The sequence below is a fragment of the Suncus etruscus genome, chromosome 9 (assembly GCF_024139225.1).
Source record: "Suncus etruscus isolate mSunEtr1 chromosome 9, mSunEtr1.pri.cur, whole genome shotgun sequence".
NCBI lineage: Eukaryota > Metazoa > Chordata > Mammalia > Eulipotyphla > Soricidae > Suncus > Suncus etruscus.
Window position 1 is genome coordinate 25,575,929 of NC_064856.1, and position 25,086 is coordinate 25,601,014.

Sequence of the window (25,086 nt, forward strand, 5' to 3'; positions counted from 1 at the left end):
CAGGGAATTTTATAACACTAGATGAGGCTTCCTGTTTATGTGGTTCTGACCTGGTGGGAGCCTGGACACACACTTCAAGACAGAAGAGTCCCTCAGAGCTGAGCAGTAACACAGCAGGTAGAGTGTTTGCCTTTCACTCAGCTGACCTGGGGTTGATCCCCAGCATCCCATTTGGTCCTTAGAACCTGTCAGGAGTAATTTCTGAGCTCAGAGCCAGGAGTAACTCCTGAGCACTGAAGGATGTGCTCCCCTCCAAATAAAATAAAGACCTCAGAGTCCCCAGTGGTCGATACTGTAGTGCCTAGACCTGGAAACCAGGTGGTTTGGGCTGCTTGCCAGTGCCCCCTCCCACAGAGTTTTCCTTCCCATCCCTTGAAATGTCCCCCAGCTTTCTCTGCCCCTTAACTGCTGTCCACAGAGTGTGCCTTACTGTTTCTCAGGACTGTCCCTCTGCACCCTCCTGCCCTTCCCTTTTTTATCTCATTTCTCTTTTTCCTTTAAGGTATATATATATAAACTCTCAAAATTGCAGAAAAGAAAGGAAATGTAATAAAGACCCATTTGCCATTCCCTAGATTGAACAACTGCTTACATTTAACTTGCTTGGCTTTATTTTTGGCGTGATGCCAGCACTTTCTAAAGTAAATAGTATTTGTCATGCCCTTTTCCTTTTTAAAAGCCTGATGGCAGAGTTTTGTTTCTTTTATCCATTGCCACATTACTCACTGCCTGAAAGCTGGTAATTCTTCAATAAATAGTTGTTGAATGAATGAGTGTCGCTAATCCCCATAGTAACCCTGAGCAGTAGGTGTTAGTTTTCCACTGGGGCAGATAAACAGAGAGGTAAAGATCAAGCAGAGGAGAAAGGGGGTTGGAGCACTGGAGTTGAGTTCTGAGCCCACACATTTCCTGCCTGGAATTGACTGAGGGACAGGCCCTGCATTTCTCTTCTCTCTGCCTGCTCCACTCAGACACTGACAGGGGCCCCAAAGCAGGAAGAGAGGTCCACCGGCTGGCCGGAAGCAGGTCACCCCATTGGGATCAGGTAAACACTGAGGTCTTTTTCCTGCCCTGTAGTGAAGACAGGCTCCTTCCCAGATGGGTGACCTTTGGAGTTTGTTATGAGAACAGATTCCTCATGGGAACACAGTGGCTGAGCCAGGAGACTGTCCCTAGTCTGGAACCCCAGGAATGTAGGGAGGAATCTCCAGTCTTCCACCCCACAGGCCATCACAGAGGCGAGCCAGAGGCGGCAGTTCTAAGGGAGGAGACAAGCTCCCCTGACTGCTGGGCCCATGGAGGGGCAGGAACACCCAGACAGAGCAGCATTTCAGGGTGCACAGAGGTCAAACTAGTGGGGGCTGCTTTGTTACTTCTTGCAGGGACTTCTAGACAGGCCAACAAGGTAGGCCTCAGTCCTCACATCTCTCCAGTGGGACCATGATTACCCCAGTCTGTCTTGACATTTCTGCAGTGGAGATCATGATTACTCTAGCCAAGCAGCAGATCAGGAACTGAACCAGCTCAGGAATAATCAGTTATGAAGGGGCTGACACTGAGCTTCTTAAATAATGCTTCTTGGGGCCAGAGAGATAGCATGGAGGTAAGGCTTTTGCCTTTCAGCAGAAGGATGGGTGGTTAGAATACTGGCATCCCATATGATCCCCTGAGCCTGCCAGGAGTGATTTCTGAGCGTAGAGCCAGGAGTAACCCCTGAGCACTGCCAGGTGTGACCCAAAACCCAAAAAAGATAAATAAATAATGCTTCTTGGTCACCTCCCTGCAGTATCCCCAAATGCTCCTATCCATCCCCCAGCCCCAGCTAGTCTGTGCAGTCATGAAGCTCGCACCAACCATGGGAACTGCTGGCACTGGGTTGATTTTTTAAAAAAATTATAATTATTATTTGTATGGGGAGTTTACAATACTATCAGTAATGGACTTCATGAACATAATTACAACACTACACTCCTCACCAATGTACCCATTTCCCTCCCCTAAGGAATCCAACCCCTTTCCCTATCACCCCCAACTCAATTTTATGTTCAGTTCCCCCTTTATGTTGCCTTTGGGGATCTTTGCTGCTACCTTGCTGTGTATCACAGATAGAGAGATCATTCTATATCTGTCCGTTTCCATTTGACCAGCATCACTCATCCTTGTTGCAGCAAAAGGCAGGATCTTGTTCTTTCTTGGAGCTGTATAGTATTCCATTGTGGGTGTAGACCACAAAGTTTTGATCCATTCATCTGGCCACTGTTTTTACTAAAAATCTGCCTGATGCTCAGGTTAGGTGGGTCCCTGCCCAGCCACAGCTCTGGCTCTGGGTCTCAAAAACCTCTATTATTTCCTTCCTTGGATGTACCTTTCCCTGCTTCTTTCATGCTTGTTGACTAGGAGTGTCTGAGGCTTTCCTGCTCCAAAACTCCTGACAGCACTATGGCAGGTATTACCTCCCTAGGAACTGCTGATGTGAGTCTCTCTGACATGTCTCCCTGGCACTGAGACATGAATTTTTCTGGGAGGTCTAAAAGCTGTTCCTTTCCTCTTGTACCCAGCCCTATTCCCACAAGGAATAGAGGGGCCACACTGCTGGGAGAGGCCAGTCATGTTCCAGGCACCTGAGGACAGGAGTGACCCAGATACCCTTCAGGCTGCTTTCTGGACCAGACAGAGACTTTGTGCTAAAGGAGTGAGGGAGCTGAGTTCATGTAGATGGAGTTAATGAGTCCTCTCTGTACTGGGCTGGTCAGAGCCTCACCTTCAGCCTTCAAGATCTCCATAAACCCCCACTCTAACTTCTGCACCCATCGCCAACCTGGGGGCAGCAGGACAGACCATGAGCATGGCAGGACCCAGAGCCAAACCCATTTGTCTGAAGCCCACAGGGGAATGGAGGTGAGTGGAGGGAGGTTAGGCCATGAATCACTTAGGTGACCCTCATCTCTGCAACCTTTCGTCCCCTTCTGCTCCCGGTGGCCATCATGGTTCAAGTGGGGCGAACCCCAAGCTGATCTCTGCAAGGGCTAGATGAGGCACATATTGGGGGATTCAGACCCTAGTCTTGCACCCAGAGGCACACAGACTTTGCTTTGGATGAAGGCATAGGGAAGGCAGCTGAGTAAATACTGGTTTCGGGGAGACAGCACCAGGCCAGTAATGATGCTGAGGTGAGTTTTCTGTATGAATTCAGACTTTTTTTTCTGCCTCCCACATTGTCCATTGTAATCCATCTTCCTTCCATTCTGGCACCTAGAGTGGTCAGACAACAAAGGAAGTTAGACAACAGATTCCCCGCCCCTCTTTCTTCTGGCATTCAAGACTGTTTATAGACAATCTGTCAGTCACACATCTCAGCCCTGACCCCACAATCTGTATTTCACACATAGATCAAGAAGCCATGGACTGGTTCTGCCTCATCACCTTTCCCTCTGTCTAATATGCACCCCCTTCCCTGATCAAATGAGATCTTCTCAAGCAGGATCTTTTCCAATTCTGAGCTCCCAAAAGGCCTGAGGGGTGTGGGGCCATGAGTTGGACTGGACCAACATTTCAGGAGCTCCATGGGTCAGAATACAGGGTCTGATCATACACCTTGACAGTTTACCAGCGGGGGTATCTTGTCCTGATCTTTGATTAGTGGCACTTCTGAACCGAGAGAAGGATTCGACATACTCCAGAGGATGCTGAGGGCTAGGGAGGTATCAGGCCCGGCCACACACACTTAGGGATCAGGCAGTACCATGTGTCCATCAACTCTGTCTGGAGCAGATCTGAACACTACCCAGTGCTGCCTCTGAGCTGGACACTGGGATCAGCAGCACATGGACTCGTAACCCAGCTCTTATGGGCACTGGCAGGTGAGTATGTGCCAATGAGTTGCCTGTGGCTGTGATCACATACCAAGTCTCCACATGCCAGCTCCTCGCCTCCACCTGGATGCTTCCCAGGGCCAGATCAAAACCCGATGGTCCTCAAAAACAGGACACTTAATGGAAAAGGAGAGCAACTGTGCCAGCACTTAGAGCTCCAATCCTCGTTTAGGTGAATGTCCCTGTGAAGAAAATGCTTTTACCCTCCCCTCTTTACAGATGGGGAAACTGAGAAATAACTCAGTTCAGCCAACATTCTGGTACTATGGAGCCAGAGAGGAGCCCAGAATCTGGAATCAGGTGGACCAAACTCCTGAAGTTCCTTTTCTGAGGGGAGTCTGCTTCCTAGGCTTGTCCAGAAAGGCCTCCTCTCCCCTTTGGCCCCTCAATTGTCCAGTCCCTAGGTGGCCCCAGAGGAAAACAAGGCTCCAGCTGCAGATTTTGATGTCAGCCCCAGCTGGCACTGTGAGGCCTCTGGGGGCCCCAGGGGATCCCAGCCTAGCAGCTGGGCAGGCCACTGGCCAGTGTTTCCGTAAACAGATGCTGTTCCAGCCCTGTGTCAGCAAACCCTGGGTTTGGCGGCCCCTGTGTGGGTCTTTGGTTTACCCACTGCCACTCTCTATGCCTGCTGTGCTTCCAGGAATGAAGCGTTTACTGGGGGAGTTGAGGGCTGGAGGGGTATGGAGGTTGCTACAGGTCATTGTCCCTCTGAGCTGCAGGAAACTGGCTGACCGGCTTTCTCTGTGGCCTGTGGAGCTCAGTATCCACAGGGGTGTGTGAAGGGGCAGGTCCTGCTGTAGGGTCATGGGATCTTTTCCAAAGGAACATATAGGGGAAACAACTTCTCCTGGAGAAGGAAGGAAACGTCAGCCCCTCCCTATATCCGGAGAGGAGACCACAGGAACATGGGGCAGGGTGAAGGCTTAGGAGATGTTAATACCTCTTCATTCTTCAAGGGGCTCTGGGCTGTGCACTCACATCACAATCCCTGCCTGGAAACAGGCCCAGAGAAGTGGTATAACTCCCCAAGGTCAAACAGCAAGGGATGCCCCCACATTATCCTCCTATCTGAATCCCAGACCTTGCATCAAGGGGTGCATCCCAGTCATCTCTGAAGAGGCAACATTGCAGGGGCTCAGGGACCGGCTGCCTCCCTACATGTATGTGACCCTGGGCTGGGTGCCTCAGTTTCCCCAAAGGGTTAAGAAGGCTGTGAGGATTATGGCTATAAATATTCCTTCCTTCCATCTCTCACCATCCTCGTGGGAGAGAGGAAAAGGCAGGCCTGAAGACAGACACTAAACCTGCTGGCCTGTACAGGACCTCCCCCACCCAAAAACAAAACAAAAAAAAACAAAACAAAAAACAAAAAACAGGGGCCGGGAAGGTGGCGCTAGAGCTAAGGTGTCTGCCTTACAAGCGCTAGCCAAGGAACGGACCGCGGTTCGATCCCCCAGCGTCCCATATGGTCCCCCCAAGCCAGGGGCGATTTCTGAGCACATAGCCAGGAGAACCCCTGAGCGTCAAACGGGTGTGGCCCAAAAACCAAAAAAAAAAAAAAAAAAAAAAAAAAAAAACAAAAAACAAACAGGGAAGTATATAAACATTACCTGTCCCTGCACAGACTCACAGTTCACCCCAGAATGGGGCATAGGGAGGCCTAATAGGGGATGAGTCCAGACCTGGACTCAGGCCCTGCTGTCTGCTTCTTCTTCAAATGACTTTTCTCAGCCAGTTGTAAAGTAGGGGTGGGGGTGGTCCCTGTGGGGTTATGTTCTAAATGAGAGCTTGGCTGTAACTGGGGCTCTGGGTGTGAAGAGCAGGGTGTGGGGTATGCCCCTGCCCCCAACCTAGGACATAGGGCCTGTGACTCACTCTTTTCTCAGCACATCCTGCTGAGAAATCTGTTGAGGAGGCCCCAAGTGAGGTCCCCTAACCAAGGCCCTTCCTCCCCACACATACAGGAGCTGGGAAAGATTAACTGTCCTCAGACCAGGTCAGATGTCCACATGGGGGTCGATTTTATGACCACATGTGACTCAGCTGCTCCTCAGATCAGGAAATAGCCCACCAAGCCACAGAGGGTGAGCCTGTCACGTCCTGTGGGAAACTGAAACCCAGAGAGGTCAGGTGCTCTGCCTGAGGTCACAAGGGTTAGGGAGGAAAAAATTTGGTTTCTAGAACACTGTCCCAGAATTTTCCTTTTTCTCTGGTGGTTCCCTGTCAGTTCAAGCCTCTTCTGTCCTTATTTACCTTCACATCACAAACGTCCTCCACAGCAACTCCAGTCAGGGCACTACATCCTCAGCTCACCCACCTGCCCTCCAAGTCAGCAGACACTGGTTTGCTCTTGGCCCAATGCTAGATCTCTGTTCTTTTCTGAGCCCAGACAAGCCTGCTCAGCTGTGGCCCCTCCCTGCCACCCAACCTAGGTAGGGCCTCTTTTCACATTGTCCATCCCTGGGCTTATGCATCTTCCTCCACTCTAGTCCACAAGCTCATTACAATCAGACATCTTATTTTTTGTTCTTTTGGGGTGGTGTGTGTTTGGGTTACACCTGGCAGTACTCTGGCTGTCTGATTGGGAATTACTTCTGGAACTGCTCAAGGAACCATATGTGGTGCTAGGGACTGAACCCAGCTAGGCCATGTTCAAGGCAAGCACCCTATCAAGTATACTATTACTCTAGCAAAAATTTTTAATAGAATGGCATGGTTCTCTACATTTGGTATTTATTGAATGCATGAATGTATAAGTGTACAGATAAAGGATAATGAATAGATGGATAAATAGTTGGATGAATAGATGGATGGATGGATATAGATGGATGAATAATAGACTGACATGTGAATTTATGTATATATGTATGTATATGGATGGATGGATGGTGGATAAATGATGGATCGATGATGAATGGAAAGATGTGTATTTGAACACAAATTTCCAGAGGAAATAAGACAGTAAAAGGTAAGTCTCTGAAGATGGAACAATCCTGACCATTAGAGGGACTCTTAGGTCCCAGAGAGGGAGGAAGTACCTTGTTCTCTGCTTCCTCCTAGGACTGTTTGCCAGGAGCAAAGTCACCTTGACCCTGGTGCCTGGTCCTTCATAGCTAACTGGTTTCAACCCAGATTATCTCCAGATCCACAGTAACTAATCAGAGAAGACCAGTCCTTGGGGACCAGCCCTGCCTCTGACATTCTGGAGCCCAATGTTTCCAAAGGCTTCCTTCATACTCTTCTTCAAAAATGTTTCCAGGCCCAGCCCAGTCATAGATGAGGAACAGGCAAATCCAGGGCTTACTCAGGAACACACAGCAACCAGGGTTTCCTCCACTCATTCCTTCAAGTAAGAAATATCTATCAAGGACCAGCCCTGCCTCACAAGGTTTGTAAGGATCTTATGGCAATTTCCAAATCCCTTTTCATAGCCATCACAACCTTCTTGAACCCTGCAGCAGGCGTGACCATGCCTCACCAGTTACACCCTTAGCATAACCCCTGCACTAAGCTCTCCTCCAGCACCCAGGGACCAATTCATCGCTGGAACTCACAGTACACACATAGGTGAGCAGAGGTAGTCACACATATGCTCAAAAGTCCACACCACCTCCCCTTGAAGTGGAAAACATGTGGGTCTTTGCCCTTGGAGCCTTGCCAGCCAAACTACAGTTGAGTATTAAACTTCTGGAGCCTCCCAGTTAGCCCTGGGGTGAAATGGAAGAACTTTGAGGCACCTTAAGAGCCAAGAGCAGGTCTCTGAACTCCTGCCCAGGCCAAAAAAGGCAAAAGAAAAGGGCCCGGAGAGATAGCACAGCGGTGTTTGCCTTGCAAGCAGCCGATCCAGGACCAAAGGTGGTTGGTTCGAATCCCGGTGTCCCATATGGTCCCCCGTGCCTGCCAGGAGCTATTTCTGAGCAGATAGCCAGGAGTAACCCCTGAGCAATGCCGGGTGTGGCCCAAAAACCAAAAAAAAAAAAAAAAAAGCTGTGGAACAGCTCTGAGGGTTTGCTTACTGAAGACTAGCTGGACAGGTGGCAGCTCTTCTGGAAACAGGTCCAAGGCTATGGCGGGGCAGCCAGTGTAGGGGGCGGGGACACAGGAGACAGGTAGACAGTAGGTAGACAGGTAGACACAGGTAGACAGTAGGGGTGGAAACACAGGAGCCCAGGCCTGGGCAGGCCATAGCTGTTCCCCTTCTATGGATGTTCTATGGAGGATGTGACCAGGCTAATGCCAGCAAACAACTTGGCATTTCAAAAACAAAAATAAGGCTCCACTGCAGGTCATGGAACAGTCCCAGGAGACTCAATGAACCGGAGAACAAACGAAGAGTGTGAAGAATAACAGAGCCAGTGAGCTGTTTTCAGGCCAATGTTAATTAGAGGCAGATAGCTGATAGATCGAGCATGACAAAACAAATCCAGTGTGAAGGAGTAAAATGAAATGAAATTAAAGAGAACAAAAGTAGGAACTCAGAGGGGTTAAGAGCCATTTAAGGAACTGGATAGTACAGCAGGTAGGGTGGTCACCTTGCACACAGGTGACCTGGGTTCAATCCCTGTCACCCCATATGGTCCTCCAAACTCTGTCAGGAGTGATGCCTAAGCAAAGAACCAAGATGAGTAAGTTCTGAACACTGCTTGTTAAGGTCCAAAACCTTAAAAAGAAAAAAGGCCATTTAAGAACTACTGACAACAGGTGTGTGCTTATACATTTGAAAACTTAAGGCAAATGAATACATTTCTAGGAAGCTATTTCTAGGAAAACAGTAAAAGTTGGCCTGAGAATAGAGAATTTAGAGTTGGAATTTAGAGTAGGTAGGGCATGCTTTGCACATGGCTCTTCTAGGTTTAATCTCTGGTACTCCATTTAGTCTCCTGAGCCCTACAAGAGGGATCCCTGAGCACCATTCGTTGTGGCCCCAACTACTCCCCTCATCCCACTCAATAGAAAATTTAAATAGGGGCTGGAGAGATAGCATGGAGGAAAGGTGTTTGCCTTGCATGCTGAAGGACGGTGGTTCAAATCCTGGCATCCAACATGGTCCCCCGAGCCTGCCAGGAGCGATTTCTGAGCGTAGAGCCAGGAGTAACCGCTGAGCGTTGTCAGGTGTGACCCAAAAGCCAAAAAAAAAAAAACAATTTTTTTTAAATAGACTCATCAGAACCCAGATACACAGTACAATGAGTATGTTATGGCTTAGTTTGTAGAAAATGGTCCTGAGTTCAAATCACCTGGGTCCCACATGCGCTAAGAAAGATCTCAGATGCTACTTGAGCATCTCAGCCAGATGTGTGAAAGCACCACAACTAAAGGGGTATGAGCCCAGGAAACGAGAAACTGAGAGATGGGTAGCACGATGGTCACTAGGTGTGAACTTCCTGTGTGAAAACCACAGCGATCCCTAGCAGTCACCCAAGTCATAGCATCTCAATAGTGAGTGTTCAGGGAACCCCAGGAGAATCTTGACTTCTGACTTCAATCACCTCAACCTGTTGTATGACCCTTCTATAAGAACACAGTCAGGTGTGTGTATGTGTGTGAGTGTCATCCCAGCCATAATAACAACATCCAAGAAGGTAAAGGGGGGGAAATAAAGTTATCGTAAAATAAAGTTATTGTAAGGAAACAATAACTTCTGCTGAAATGTAGGAAATAGCTAATGCCTAAGGTTCCAAATTGCTCCCTGACATCCTGCAAAGACAACCATGCTACTTAATATCTTTATTGTGAAATGAGACATTAAAAAAATAAAAGAGATGAGGGGAGCTGAGAGTGGGGACACTCATTGTATTCATGAAATTGCATCATTAACAGCATCATGGTGCTGTTAATCATGGTGTAAATTATGGAGTCTAAACCTTTAAAAATTTTTAATTTTTACATGACAAAAGTATTAAAGAAAAATGTATAAGCCACTGATGGATAGAGGATGCAAACATTAAGTTGTTTAGCGGGTAGAATCCAGTACTGTGTTGAAATAATAATTTATCTTTGTTTTTTGGGGGGATTTTACTGTTTTTCCATTTTTTTGTTTTGTTTGGAACTCACAACAAGTTGTGTTCAGGGCTTACTCTTTGCTTTGTGCTCTGGGATCATTCCTGGAGGGCTCAGAGGAACATATGGGATGCCAGAAATCTAATACAGATTAGCCACATGGTAGGCAAACACCCTGCCAGCAGTACTATAGCTCCAGGCCCCTCGCTAGTCTTACTAAGCTGTGGGTTGTGAGGATTACAAACATCACATTTTATAGCAATATGGAGCACAATATTGATTTCCTCTGTGTGCTCAGCACAAAACCACTTCCCTTGTCATTAAAATCTGCCTCTGCAGAGATTGGATGTGAATAGGGTCTGACCTGGATGCAACAAGAGGAATGTGGTAAAGAAGCTCTCCAGGCCCTACAGAGAGGCCAAGACCCCAGCATTGCTTTGCCTGCCCTGCTGGAGGTTACCCACGCCACAGCTGGTGATGCTCAGGTCCCTTCGTGCCAGGTACCAGCTCTGCTGACTAGAGATTTTCTCCGCTCCAGTCTCAGCATTCCAGTGTGAAAATGAGAGGCTGATTCTTTGTGTGGTAGGTGCTGATTTCATTCTTGTAGGAAATATATCTGCTCTATCTCATTATTACTGAAGAGAACTCTGCTGTACAAGGGAGAAAGTGTTCAAAAATGAACCCTGCGGAGCAAGCTTTTGCAGATAAACCCCATCTTCTCTCCCTCTGTAGACACTCCCACCCTCAGTCATGCCCACCCTAGCCTTTGACTTTCCCTCTATCATAGATGAGAAATTTACATACATTTTTGTTTGTTTGGAGTGATACCCAGCGATGCCCAAAGCTTGCTCCTGGCTCTGCACTCAGGGACCACTCCTGTTAGTGCATGGAGGATCATATGAGATGCCAAGGCAAACACCCTCCCACTCTACTCTCTCTCCAGCCCCAAATTCCAGCCCCATACTTTGGTCTTCAACCTTCAGTTCCCACTTTCCTTCCCCCAGGGCTGCAACCAACAGTGCCTCCCTATGCTGGACTTTCTGTACAGTCTCTTCCCCACATGACTATTCATTCTTAGACTCTTGCATCTCATGTCATTCTCTCCTTCAGAGGACTGGGAATCTAGTGGAGATCATAGGGATCTTTCCCAACCATTCATGGCATTCCTATCTTTGAGGCCAAATTTTACAAAACCCCTACCATTACCTCTTGTATCCCTAGTGTATAGGTGTATACCCCCCCCAATGCAATGATGTGAATCTGTGTGTGTCTCACATTGTGAGCTATACCATTTATTGCCCACCTCATGACGGTCCCTTGGCTACCAGAAGAACATCCCTCTCCCACCTGGAGACAGTACTCCATGATGTTCTCACCACCTGGAACATTTGTTGTTTTGGGCCACATCCAATGATGCTCACACGTTACTCCTGGCTCTGCACTCAGAAATCACTCCTGGTGGACTCAGGGCACCCACCACCTGGGATGTTGAGGATCAAATCCAGCTTAGGGCCATGCAAGGCAAGCACCCTATCTGCTGTACTATTGCTCTGGCTCCTCCACCTGAAACACTCTGTCCTCTTTGATCCCCACTTCTCTTCACTCTCTGGAAAGATGTTCCCCCATTTTCATTCAAGGGGTATTAGCCCCACCTGGCAGAGCACAGTGGTAACCCTTGACTTGGTGCTTTGGAGTCATTCCTGGTTGACCATGCAGTGCTAGGCTCATTCTGAGCCTTTCACAAGCAAAATTTATATTCAGGTGTCTGGGCCTTCCTGGCTCCCAAGATATCACCTTTATAAAGCAAGGTTGCACCCCACTTTCCAGAATCCACCTGTTTCTGCACCTCCTGGGTGTACCCTAAGGCAGTATGAGCCTGGCCTCTGTAGAGAATTGGCCTGTGAGGAGAAAACCAGGTCTACCAGGCACCCCAAGCTCCACACAACTGCCTGTGCTGCTTTGCCCTGACCGTCCTCCACAGGGGGGCAGCAGGAGCAAACAAGCATCCCCAAAACGGGCACACCCACCTCTGGATGGCCGCCAAGCTTTCAGCCAGAAACCGCTGGAGCTGCCCAGAGTCAGGCCACAGAGCTTTGGGGGACATGGGTCAGCGCTGCTCCAGGGGTGTCCACTGAACACTTCCTGGGGCTAGGCAGGAGTCTGGGTCTGAGCTGTGGGAAGTTTAGGACGGCTGCCTGGTGGGGAGGAACTAGAGGCCGCTGCCAGCCTGCCCGGCTGGATGCTGGCACTGGGTCTGGCTTTCACACAGACACACACTCACACACACACACTTCCTTACTGAAGGCTGCACTTCCTACTGGCTCTCACCCCTGGCCCCAGGTAAAAGGACTCATGGTCCACAGGATGAGAAGAGAAGAAATGGGTGCGCACATGTGAGTCTGTGGGTGTATGAATGTGTATGAGTGTATATGAGTGTATGTGTGTGCATCTGTGTGAGTATTCCTGAGAATGATCTCACAGCCTCTGGGACATAAAGACTCACAGGTTCTGCCTCCCAAGCTCTGCGCTGGCTCCGTGGGGAAAGTGGCATGAGGGACGCACCGTCCACCCGCCTCCTGACCTTCTTCCTCCTCGGCCTCTTGTCCAAGGTAAGAAGATGCCAGCTCCAACTTTTGGGGTTGTGGGGTAGGGGCAGTGTGACTCACAGAGCCACCCCAGGAAGATTCTTGCAGGTCCCCTGGAGCACAGGCTGCTATGTGACTCAGACTGTCCTGCCAGCTCTGAGCTGAGCAGTCCTAGGCAGTGTGGGCCATGCTGTCCTGCAGATCTTTGGGAACTGGGACAGGAAACATGGCCAGTGCTCCAGAGACCTCCGTCCCCCTTCCGCTCCTTATACCCTCCTTTAAATGGGGGCACTTCAGACCCAGCCTCAGCTTATTAGGACATGAGTTTACACAGCTTCTGGGAATAAACTGCCAAGTAAGGACTATTGGGTCTCCAGGTACTGAGGGAGTTGATGCCCTAGTTGGCAGGATTGGGGGCATGTGTATGTGGGGGTGTGGGGTAGAGAACCCTGGAATAGAGACCTTCTTCCAGGACTGTCTGGGACATTTCTCAAGTGGCTATGACACTATCTTGCCTGACTTCTCCAGTCACTTCACAGTAATGATCTGCCCCATTTGCAGTTGGCAGGCTTGGAGAGAGAGGGAGCAACTCGCCCCAAACCAGACAGCAAAAACAAACCAAAACAGAACAAAGTCAGCAACATAAGAACCCCTGAGGAGGCAGTGCTGGAGAAGGCTGAGTGTTTGAGCTAGTGCAGAGCAGGGTCCATCTGTACCCCTCGACCCAGGGCCCCACTGCTGCTAAGCACTGTCCTATCATTGACAAATGCTGACTTCCAGGCTGTGGGGTTGGCTCTGCCCCAGCCAGGATCTTACTGCCCTTTCACAGTATGAGCAGGAGTTGAGAGCAGGAGGTGGGGAGAGGGACAGAACAGATGCCAAGGTGGGCAGGCTGGGCAATCGGAGTTGTGAGCCCAGGATTAGACTAGGGACCAAATGCAGCCTCTCCCCCACTCCTTCCTGCTTGCTGGGTCCCAGGGAGGCAGGGCAGTTCCCAGCATGGGGCACTCGGTGTCAGCATCTGCAGGGGGGTGCACAAACAGGCTGGGTATGGGCCAGGCAGCAGAGAGCTGCATAGGAACTCCTGCCCCACTGGCTAAGAGCAACCTCATTGAATGTCTACCACCAGGCCAAGAGACAGGTTTCCACCCACTCTGAGTTTGGGGAACAGCTTTCTCCCCAGGGCAGGGGCCTAGTGTTAAAGGACATGAAGCAGAGGCTGCAGAGATACTGCAGCAGAAAGATGCTTGCCTTGCACACGGACAATTATGGTTTGATCCAAGGAATGCGTATGATCCCTGGAGCTCTACCAGGAGTGATCTCTGAGTGTGCCGACCCTGTTGGCTAGCAAGGGTCAACTACCATTCCCCCAGTGCATTCTGGACCAAGGACGTTCCACCCCCTGCCCCCAGAAAAGAATGAGTCCCAGGCTGATGACCAGAGATTTTATTTCATTTCAACAATGTGAATACAGGACAAGAGGAACTTGGGATACATACAGAGTGGCAGGCCATAGCAGAACCATAGTGAGGGGCAAGTGAGGTGAAAGGGAGAAGGTAAGCATAAACATTGGAGCTTAGGAATACCTCCTTTATATTTGTTTTTGGGCCCTGTGCTAAGAAATAGCTCCTCGCAGGCTCGAGGGACCGTATAGGATGCTGGGGATCAAACCCAGGTTGGCCACAAGCAAGGCAAATGCCCTATCCACGGTGCTAATGCTCTGGCCCTTGGACTATCTCCTTTAACCAGAGCTCTCTGTGGGAAAGGAGGGAAGGCCTGGAGTCAAGTCTGATTAGTGACCACTGATCATGGGTAAATGGTGTGCCCCTCTTTGTGCTGTCCTTCTCCATCTCTGGTGTCTCCAAAGTTCTTGCCTCAAGGAGAATCCCCAGAACAGTTGCTCTATGGGGTTCCATCTGCTAGGTGGTTCAGGTACAGCATCAAGGGGGATCCAACACCTGAGCACACTGGGTGGGTATAGCGCCCCAAAAGAAGGGCAATAAACATGCAGCAAATTGGGATGGCACTGGATTGCAGTTCTTGCCGCTAAAGTCCCAATGTAATGCTCATGACTAAGGCACCCTGGGGTCGGAAGGACCTCAGGAAGGGATGGTGCAGAGAGGGAGGAGATACAGGAAGACCAGGAGGCCCAGGCTCTCTTGAAAGCCCTTCCTGAACAAATGGATAAGTGGAGGGCTCAGCTGGCATCAAATCCTTGGAATAAGAGGTGAGTGTTTGATAAAAAAAAAAGAGAGAGAGAGAGAGAGAGAGAGAGAGAGAGAGAGAGAGAGAGAGAGGTGAGTGTGTGGTCCTAGCCCACTTTTGGTGTTATTCTTATATACCTCAAGTTTTTATCTTTCAAATGGGTCCGGGGTGGCCCTCCTAGTGCTGAGATGTTCAGTGCTCTTGTGGTATGTCAACCAGATCAGAGTTGCTAGAACTGCCCCCACCTCATATTTGCCCAGTGGGAAGGAAACTCAGGTGCAAAGCACAAAGCTACTTAACAGCACCTCTGTTTATATGAGCCAGTTCTGTCAGGGGCCCCATGTCCTGCTAACCAAGCAGAGCCTCTAATTTGGAAAGGAATCCTACAATCCATCACTTCCTCTCAGACCAAGCTCAGTGAGTCACCTCTGGGTTGATAAAAAAAAAATGAAGATTTTATTTCAGACAGACATACCTGGAGCTGTATCTCTCACACATTTCCAGGGCCACTGAGGCTGGGACTTCAGACCATCTCCCAGGAGTCCCACAGAGCTTTCTAGTTTCCTACTCTCACCCCACTTCTTCTGGGGCTGGATGGGGTGAGGGTCTGCAGAGGTGGGTGTGGCTCCCTTGCAGGAAAAGGCAGTTGACTGTGGCTTCAGTTTTTCCTGTGTGACCTGCTGTGGCTACCAGGATCCAATACCCAAAGGCAGCTAGAGTGAGTCTGCTATGTGCTTTAGGGCTGACACCAATTGCTTCATGTCTTCTAAAAAAATCATGTGAGTGGGGCCAGAGTGATAGTACAGTGGGTAGGATGTTTGCCTTCCATACAGTTGTCTCGAGCTTAATTCCCAGCATTCCATATGGTTCCCCTACCACCAGAAGATATTTCTGAGAGCAGAGTCAGGAATAACCCTTGAACAGTACAGCATGTGGTCCCCAAAACAAAATAAAAACAAGAAAGCATCCTCTGAGTGATAGGAATCTTCCTCTTATAGATGGAAAACTGGCCCAGGGGCCTTTAACTTATCTTAATAACTTACCTAAGGCCATTTCTTTTAAGGGCACAGTTGTTTTTTTTTTTTTTATGGGGGGGCACACCCAGTATGTTCAGGGGTTACTCTTAGTTCTGCACTCAGAAATCTCTCTTGGCTTCTGGGGAGACCATATGGGATGCCAGGACTTGAACCACCATCTATCCTGGGTCAACTTTGTACAAGGCAAATACCCTACCACTGAACTATCAATTCATCCCCAAAGGACACAGTCTGGGGGCAGGAGAGAATACAGTGGTTAGGACACTTGCTTTGCATGCAACAGACTTGGGTTTGATTCCTGGCATTTCATACAGACTCTGAGTTAGTCAGGAGCTAGTCCCTGAGCACAGAGACAGAAGTAAGCCCTGAGCACTGTGGTTTATAGCCTCAAAGCTCAAAAATATTGTTTAAAAATAAAGGATGCAGTTGTAACTCAAGCCTAAGTCCATGCTTAGAATCTGGTACTGCCCAGAGACTGTCAGGGGTCAAGGCTACTCTCTGTAGCTTTGGGGTTGACCCCACACTAGCCAGCTTGACTAAGAGGTGCCATGTCCTGGCCCTCATGGCTATGACTGCCCTGACCATGGCCCTCTCCCCTCCCTCTCTCTGCAGGTTTGTGCCCAGCTGTGCCCCCACATATGCACCTGCCCCTGGCCACCACCCCAATGCCCACTGGGAGTGCCCCTGGTGCTGGATGGCTGCAACTGCTGCCAAGTGTGTGCCCGGCGGCTGGGGGAGCCCTGTGACCATCGCCATGTCTGTGACCCCAGCCAAGGCCTGGTCTGCCAGCGTGGTGTCGGCCCTGGAGGCCTGCGGGCCGTGTGCCTCTGTAAGCAGGTTTGGGGCTTAATGGGGGCCTGCTGGGAGGGTAAATTTGGATCTGCAGTCACAAAGAAGGGTCCCAGATCCATTCACTCTAGGTGACCTCAGGATTCCATATGCCCTTCCCCTAAGCCTTTGCCCAGACCATGCCCAATCCCTTCTCTCCCTGCTTCCCCCCTTTTCATGTGTCCAAATCCCTGTCAACTTGCAAACTAGGGCTCCACTGAAAAGCCCTTTGGGTTTCGGGGTCTGTATGGCACCTGGGAGAATATTTCAAGGGTGATTTGAGCCTCTGCTTCTGTTCTCATGTCCTCAGGAGGCATCTCTGATTTTTCTTCTCTGGTCTGATCTCAATCAGTCCTCAGCAGCTCCTGCCTACCAAAGTCATATCATGTCCCTCCCTACTCAGAGCTTCCAAGTCCCTCAAGAAAAAGCAAAGTCCATTCAGTGTGCCCTGCCCAGGAAAGCCTCCGCTGCCTCCTCAAACCTCCTTTTATTTTCTCCCTCCAAGGGCTCTCAACCTCTTGCTGCTCCAGAGGCTCAAGGGGCCTATTGCCCTGTAGGCAGCACTGTGGTTTTTTTTTTTAATCACCATGTCTGCCTACAGATGCCCTCCCAGTGGCAATGTCCCTTCTCAGGGAGGTGCCACTAATCCCCAATCTCCTTCCCCCTGCCCTGCAGCTTTTGTTACCCCCCCATGCCTCCAGCCCCACTGATGTGTGTGGAAAGGCTCAAGGGGACTGGCAGGGGACTGGGCATTCAGAGCAGAGCATGCTAAGCATAGATCAGGTCTTCAGAAACTATCACTGTATGAATGGACAGGGAAAGCCAGGGCCACTCTAGTTGGAGGGCTTGTGCCCGGAGCATGCCCTTTGCACAAGCCACATTGTGTTCTCCTAATGGGTGCAAGGCCCCAGCACCCATATCTGGATTCTCAGAGGGAGCTCATCTTCAATGGGGGCATTGCCTGGCCCAGGATGTGCTATTTGCCATTGGCTGTGGACTCTGGTTTCTTCACAGGGTCTCAGGAGGGAAGAATAATGAGGAAATCTGAAGTCTTGGGGTACAGAAGAAGCAGCTTGGGAGAGGGTCTCAAAAGAGGGAGACAGGTAGCTGTACAGTTTCTAGGGGAGATTTCAAGAGTGAGTGGTCTGGATGTGCCTCTTAGGACTTGGGACCATACACAAGGGAACTCAGAAACCCTGGATGGGGCAGCTCCCCAGGGATTTTTACATCCCACTGGCTCTGAGCTGCAGTAGAATGCTCAGAAAGCTCCAGAAAAGCTGCCATGAATATCACCCCTGCTATTGACTTTTCATGGGACACTGTGTGTCCACAAACCTCCAGGGCTGTAGCATCTGGGTTGGGCCAGGAGAGTGTGGGTACAGTCTAGAAGTTTGGACAAAGGAATTGGACCCAAACAAAGGGTAGTGACCTGGAAGGAGGTGAAGAAGAGAAGTGGGGACTTCCCCATGGTCAGAGCAAGCTCCTCCTGCTGGTTGTGCCTAGCTCAGCTCCCCTCTCGCTGTTAATCCTCAGAGCTCTGGGATCAACTCATGGGTCCTGTTCTTAGTCCCATAATATCAAGTGGTTTGGCCTCACTTTAATACAGGGTCAAGACAACTGCATGTGTGGGACAATCTGAGGCTTTTCTGAAGTCTGTGTCCTCAGCTCCAGCTGGATCCCCATATCTTCTCCAGGGACACCCCCCCCCACATCCCCAGCATCCCATTTTCCTCTTCCCGCACAGATGACAATGGCCTTGGGGGTTCAGGATAGTAACATTTGCATCTGTCCCCTTCAGGCTCTCAAAGCCTTTGAGGTAAGCATGACACCCAGCCCTGCCTTTCAGAAACAGGACAGGAGAGTAGAAGGTCCAAATTCTTTCACAAATCTAACAGATGCTAAGCCATGTGCAGAGTGTCCATTCAAAGGAGATTCTTAAGTGTCTGTGTGGTCCCAGGCTTTGGGCTAGCATGGAAGAGCCAGGAGGCCTTCAAGCTCATGAGTGGTAATATTGTCTCGATCCTTAATAATCCCGAGGGTCCCAGACACCCTCATAGAGCTGTTACATTGTGCCTGGCACACTGGGATTTAAATTCATGACCATGTGCTTAGGATGCTTTGTCACTGTTCTATTTCTCAGCTCCAGCAACTATATCACAAACACCTAAAATATGCCAAGCACATGCTAGATACGTATTATCTTGTCTGATTGAAGCTACAGAAAACTTTATCATGAACAAGGTACCTCGAAGTGTCTCACTCTTCAATCTCACATTCTCCCTTGAACACACATCCTACTTACTTGTCTGTTTCTTTGCTTACTTATTTCCATTATGGAAAAACCCATGATCTTTCTTGAACACACGCTTCTCTCTCTCCCCTCATAGCTTTAACATTTTTTTCAATAAAAACCAACCTTCCTTCCTCCCTCCCTCCCTCCCTTCTTTCCTTCCATCTTTCCTTCCTTCCTTCTTACATTTTTTGGGCTACACCCAGCTGTAGTCAGGGCTTACTCCTAAATCTGCACTAAAGAATCACTTAGGGACCATATGCAATGCCAGGGAATAAACTGGGTTCACAGGTTTATTTGCAAGACAAATGCTCTACCCACTTTATAACCACTTCTTCCCAGTAAAACTTTCTTGATTCACAGAAACGAAACAAAACAAAACAAACAAGATTAAAACCCACCAAAGGAACTAACTCAAGAAGCCAAGTATATGCTTTACAAGTGGGCAGCACTCAAATACACCCCCCACAGCACTCCCGGGGTAGCACTCAAGCAACAAGCTGGATGAGAACTACCTCCCTCAAAATATTTATTTTCATATTTATTTTAATATTTACATTGAATGACTCAGAGACATTAAGTAACTAACTCTAAGTCATATAACTTATGCCACAGTAAGCCCTGATCTGACAGTGAATGACAAGTGGACACCATCAGTCCAGGCCCACACAACAGTGAGCAATGATGATAGAGAAAAATTGCACAAAGTGGACCTGTTGGCTTCAGGTACCTCTTTTCTGTTGGATTTACCCTGATCTATGTAGAAAAAAAGGTCCATTACAGCCCATTTTGCAGAGGTCTGGGCTGGAATGATAACACAGTGGGTAGGGCACTTGCTTTGCTTGTGGCCATCCCATGTTCAATCTCAGGTTCAATCCTCAGTATCCCTTATGGTCCTGATCACTACCAGGAGTGATCCCTGAGTGCAGAGCCTGGCGTAACCCCTTAGCACCATTAAGTGTGATCCAAAAATAAAAAAGAGAGAGAAAGGAAGAGGAAGAAAGGAAAGAAGGAAGAAAGGAAGGAAGGAAGGAAGGAAGGAAGGAAGGAAGGAAGGAAGGAAGGAAGGAAGGAAGGAAGGAAGGAAGGAAAGAATGAAGGAAGGAAGGAAGGAAGGGAAAGAAAAGACAGACAGACAGACAGACAGACAGAAGAAAAGAGACAAAAAAAGAAAAAGAAGACATATAAAGAAAAAAGGACCCAGAAGAAGGGCATCACCTAGCCACAGAAAAAGGTCCTGATAAAGGGTTACAGTGCTGGTGACCCCAGGCTGGTATTGGGAAAGGGCCTTTGGGAAGGGGGACCCCAGGAAGGACTGGGGGTCAAGGATGTCTCCTCCTCAGGGTCAGAAGAAGATGAGGGCTGTGAGGTGAATGGCCGCCAGTACCGGGATGGGGACACCTTCCAGCCCCATTGTGGGACCCTGTGCCACTGTGAGGATGGCGGTGTCACCTGTGTGCCACTGTGCAGTGAGGACATCCGGCTGCCTAGTGAAGACTGTCCTAACCCCAGGAGGGTTACACTCCCTGGCAGGTGCTGCCCAGAGTGGGTGTGCAACCAGAGTCTGGAGCTTAGGCTGCAACCCCTCACTGCCCCAGGTGAGTCCAGGTGTGAGAGTGTGGGGGGTATCAGATGGGGTTGTCACCTCAAAGGAAAAGTTTTCCAGAGTCACTAGGAGAGGCCATTGTCTTTAACAATACAAATGAAGGGGCTGGAGAGAGAGCACAGTAGGTAGGGCACTGTCTTGCAAGTGGCCAACCTGGATTTAATCTGATCCCAGCACCACTTATGGTCTCAAAACCCCACCAGGAATGAGCCCTGAGCACTGATCTAGGAACAAACTCTGAGCATCACTGGCCTCAAAAATAAACAAACAAATAAAAATAAAATAAAACAAAGCAAAAATAAAATAGAATTCTATTTAAGGACTGCAGAGATGGAGCCATGAGTCAAACACAAGCTGTTTTTGTTTTTATTTATTTATTTATTTATTTATTTATTTGGTTTTTGGGTCACATCCAGCAGCGCTCAAGGGTTACTCCTGACTCTATGCTCAGAAGTCACTCTTGGCAGACTCGGGGGACCACATGGGATGTCAGGATTCGAACCACCATCCTTCTGCATGCAAGGCAAACACCTTACCTCCATGCTATTTCTCCAGCTCCTTGGTTTGCTTTTTAAATATCAGGGCCCACACCTAGAAGTGTTCAGAGGCTGTCCTGTGCTCAGGACCCCTGTGCTCAGGGGTCACTCAGTGATGCTCTGAGGCAAAGTGATGCTGGGATGGAAGCCAGGTCTCCCACAGGCCAAGCTCATGCTCAGCCCATTGAACTTTCTTTCTGGCTGTGAGCACCTAGTCTGCATGCAAGAGTCCTGGAAAGTAGGCCTGACCACTACCGAGTGTGCCCTCAAATTAAAACAAAATTTTTTAAAATTTTGTGACAGTGGGGAAGAGAACAAAAGGTTGAAATATTTGAATGAAGTTTCACATTACATGGAAAATACCACATCTGGATATCCTATTCACCCTATTCTGACATCTTTTATTTTGGGGGAGCATATTCATGCAATGTTCAGGGATTGCTCCTGGAAGTGCCCAGGGGACCAAATGGGATGCTGAAGATCAAACCTAAGTTGGTCAGGTGCAAGGCAAATGCCTTCCCCATTGTCCTATCACTTTGGCCAATTCCGACATCTTTATAATATTAGTCCCTGGTGGTAGCCTATTTCTACCACTGGAATGTTCTGTCATGGCACTGATGTTAGCAGGTTATTATTCAGCTCTCTGGGGAGCCATTCAAAACAGAATTTGTCAAGGGATTTGTCTGGGGCCCACAGGCAGGGAAGGTGCCCTCAGCTCACCTTAGAGATTCGTTCTTGTTTTGCCACACTGGACAGTCACAAGGATCACAAAAATGTAAACAGAAGGTAACAGAATCAGGATGTGGGGTGTCTGCCAGCCCATACCAGAGTTCATAAGGCTAGCATTAGGGAGTTGCCCCAGGTTCTCTGCTCTGCACCCCTGTGTCTAGCTGTGCGCTTCTGAGAAATTGGCTTCACCCCATGTGATTCCACCCATTGTAACCCATGTCCCGGTCGCCCAGGGTGGTGAGACTGGAGAAGTGACACCAAATTCCCTGGCACAGGATTACATGGTGGCCTCCTCCCCTCCCAGGGGAGGTGCAGGATGTGGGGGTCCTGCCCTATAGGCCAGCTGAGGCAATCATGAGGACACGCATTCATACATGTACCCACACCCGCATGCACATGTGCCCCTGCAGGCTCTCTGCATGCACCCCTGTTCCTGCTCACAGCCTTTCCAGATCCCTTTCGGGGGAAGCTGCAAGGGCCACCCTGTGTGCAGGCCAGTATTGTACTGCTGGATGCCACTTCAAAACCCAAGGCTGAGCCCCCACATATTTCTAGATATTGCCAGTGTCCCCCAGGAGCTGCAAACCAGGGTATAAAGGTCCAGAAGGTGGGACCCTAGAAGACCAAGACAAGGCTGGAAGCCAGGGGAAGCCCCTCTCGCCCCTCCCATTCCTGTCCACAGGGCAGGACACCCCCACATGGACAGTCTCCTCTCCTAGGAGCTGGGAAAAGAAAGAAATGAGCAAGTGGCCCTTTACAGGTTGCTGTCTCTATCAGCACCGACCTTGCTGCCTAAACCCAGCACTGCCTGGGCCACCCAGGTGCCGGGTCCTCTGCTGATCCCCATCCTATCCAATTGGGGAGCTGTGGAAGGGCTTCATTCAGAAGGCCCAGAGAGGCCGAACTACCCGCCCACACTGCACAGACAGTGCAGGGCACTTGCAACACTGACTCCTCTTTCTGTTCCTCAGGATCCCCGCTTTCCAGCCTCATGGCACCCTTGTCCGCTGGAGGGCCCTGCCCAGAGTGGAGCACAGCGTGGGGCCCCTGCTCAGCCTCCTGTGGGCTGGGGGTGGCCACACGAGTGTCCAACCAGAACCGCTTCTGCAGGCTGGAGAGCCAGCACCGCCTGTGTTTGGCTGGGCCCTGCCCACCGCCCATGAGCCTACAGTCCCAGACCACGGCCATTTAGAGCCACACTGGTCGTTCAGAGCCTGGTTCCCACCTCCCTTAGTAGGCGGCACTGTAGCAGCATCCCCTAAAAGACAGGAAGAAGACAGGAAGGTCCGCCAGCCACTGGACACTGGACATACAGTGGATATCTGCTTTGCTCCCATTCCTCTGACAGTCTGGAGGACTGGCCAAGCTTTCTAGTATCTTCTGAATTGCTCCCAGCTTATATCATGCTCACAGGCCAGTTTCCCAGCAATTGGACCAACCACCCTTGCCTTAATCATTGGGTGGAAGAGGTGAAAGGTGAAAAGTGGAAGGGTGGAAGAGGCTGACTGCACCTAATTTTCAGTGTGTTATGACAAAGAGGTACAGGAATGCTTATACTTGCTGCTTTCTGTCCTGGAGCAAAGTTAAAAATGACTCCAATGGCGTGCCCATATGTGGACCTGTGACAAGGTAATGACATGTGAGCAACTCCCAACCCTTCACACACCATCCCAGACAGAATCCAGAGGCTGAGCGTTCTTTGAAACCACAGTGAAACCAAACAGAGTCCAAACAAACAAACAAACAAATAAATAAAAGTCCTCAGTGGTGGAGTCGGGCCTCACCATAGCATGGTGCTGGGCTAGAACACCCAGGGTAAGAGCCTCAGAACTCCTATCTATAACTAGATAGGAGTGGGAAGAGTGAAGATCCAAGAATTTAGATCAAGTCTAAATAAAGCAGCCCATGTATGACATTTGAACCCCCCTTTATATTATTATCAACAACAGCAAACTGAGTTGGGGAGAGAGTTCAAGTGAGCCCGTGCCTGGCACGGCATGTGTGAGGCCCTGCCTGGCAGCCCTGGTACTGCATGGCCCCTTGACTACTGCTGGGGTTAGCCCTAGTGCCTCCCAGCCCCACCTCATCTGAGCACTGTACTGGAGCCCTAAATCCTTATCCTGTATCACTAGGGGTGATCTATTCTTTTTTTAATTTCACTACATGGAACTGTGTTATCTTTTGCAGTGGTTTAAGTATATTTGTTTAAAAATAAAGAGTAGAGAACAGAAGATGGTTCAATGGCTAAAGTGTTTGCCTTGTAAATGTGAGGCCATGAGTTCAATCCCCAGCACCATCGTGTGTACCCAGCATACTCTGGGAAGCTCTGGTGTGTGTGTGTGTGTGTGTGTGTGTGTGTGTGTGTGTGGTTCTGTTGACTCTGACCCCAGTTCCACAAGCAATATCCAGCTTCACAGCACCTGATGTGTGTGAATGCCGCGACTGCTGGCTGGGACTCTGGAAAACACTATACCTAAATCAATGTGCATTCCCTAGTGATCATGTGTATCATAATTAAAGAAGTCCCTGGTGATCACCATTGCCATTCACAAAACCTCCAATCATAGCATCAACAGCAGGAATTGGGGAGGGGAGTTTTCAAATAAAAGGTGTTTCGGAGCTAGGTAGGTAGCTCAGATGGGGTGCATGCTCATGTGCTCACAACCCTGAGTTTGATCCCCAGCCCTGCATGTCCTCCTCTCAGCAGTGCCTGACAGGTATAAATGAGCATCCAGCACAGTGGTCAAGTTCCTCAAGGAGTAGCCTCTGGCTTCCTGAGCACTTTGAGAGCCCCCAAATACCTAGGTTTCACCAAAATCCAACCAAGAAAGTTAAAAACACTTTTGTATTTAGATGGGGATATTTTCTTTGTTGTTTATGTTCGTTTGTTTTTGCTTTTGGGTCAGACCCAGTGATGCTCAGGCTCTAGACTCAGGACTCACTCCTGGTAGGGCTTGAGAGACCAGGGGAAGTGCTGTGTATTGAATCCAGGTTGGCTGCACGCAAGGCAAGTGCCTTACCTACTGTACTAAGGGCCCTTAAACTCCTTTTGTTGGCATGTTTTGAGGCCAGGAGCACCTGTGTGACCATTGCAAGGAATAATCCCTACTACCATCACCACCACCACAAGAACTAGAATATATGTGACCATTTGTGAGTTCCACACTATCACTGAACTTGTGCAACTTTCTCCAATGCCCTCAAGTAGCAGTACCAAAGGGAAAGGAAGGGGCACAAGAGTCTGTTTGACAAGTGGCTTCAGCTGGGCATAAGGAAACTGTGGTGTGCTGCTGTCCCCTGGTGGTCATTCTGGGCACAGACTGCTGAGAAGTCCTGACCTCAAATCTATCCTTTCAGTGCCAAGATTCTTTCCTGTATATGCCGAGCTCCATAGTTTT

At 49.4% G+C, this 25,086-nt stretch overlaps 1 protein-coding gene across 1 annotated transcript; it reads left to right on the forward strand.

Moving 5' to 3' along the window:
• Positions 1–12,001: 12,001 nt before the first annotated feature.
• CCN5 (cellular communication network factor 5) lies at positions 12,002–22,880 on the forward strand. Its single transcript, XM_049780531.1, has 5 exons — positions 12,002–12,212; positions 12,370–12,481; positions 16,312–16,528; positions 20,161–20,415; positions 22,660–22,880. The coding sequence occupies exons 2-5, from the start codon at positions 12,422–12,424 to the stop codon at positions 22,878–22,880; spliced, it is 753 nt and encodes a 250-aa protein (XP_049636488.1). The 5' UTR covers positions 12,002–12,212; positions 12,370–12,421.
• The last annotated feature ends 2,206 nt before the right edge of the window (positions 22,881–25,086 follow it).

Coding starts and splice junctions, on each gene's coding strand:
- CCN5 (XM_049780531.1), top strand. CDS start 12,422: ATGAGGGACGCACCGTCCACCCGCCTCCTGACCTTCTTCCTCCTCGGC. Junction 12,482..16,311: donor TCCTCGGCCTCTTGTCCAAG/GTAAGAAGATGC, acceptor CTCTCTCTGCAG/GTTTGTGCCCAGCTGTGCCC. Junction 20,416..22,659: donor GCAACCCCTCACTGCCCCAG/GTGAGTCCAGGT, acceptor TCTGTTCCTCAG/GATCCCCGCTTTCCAGCCTC.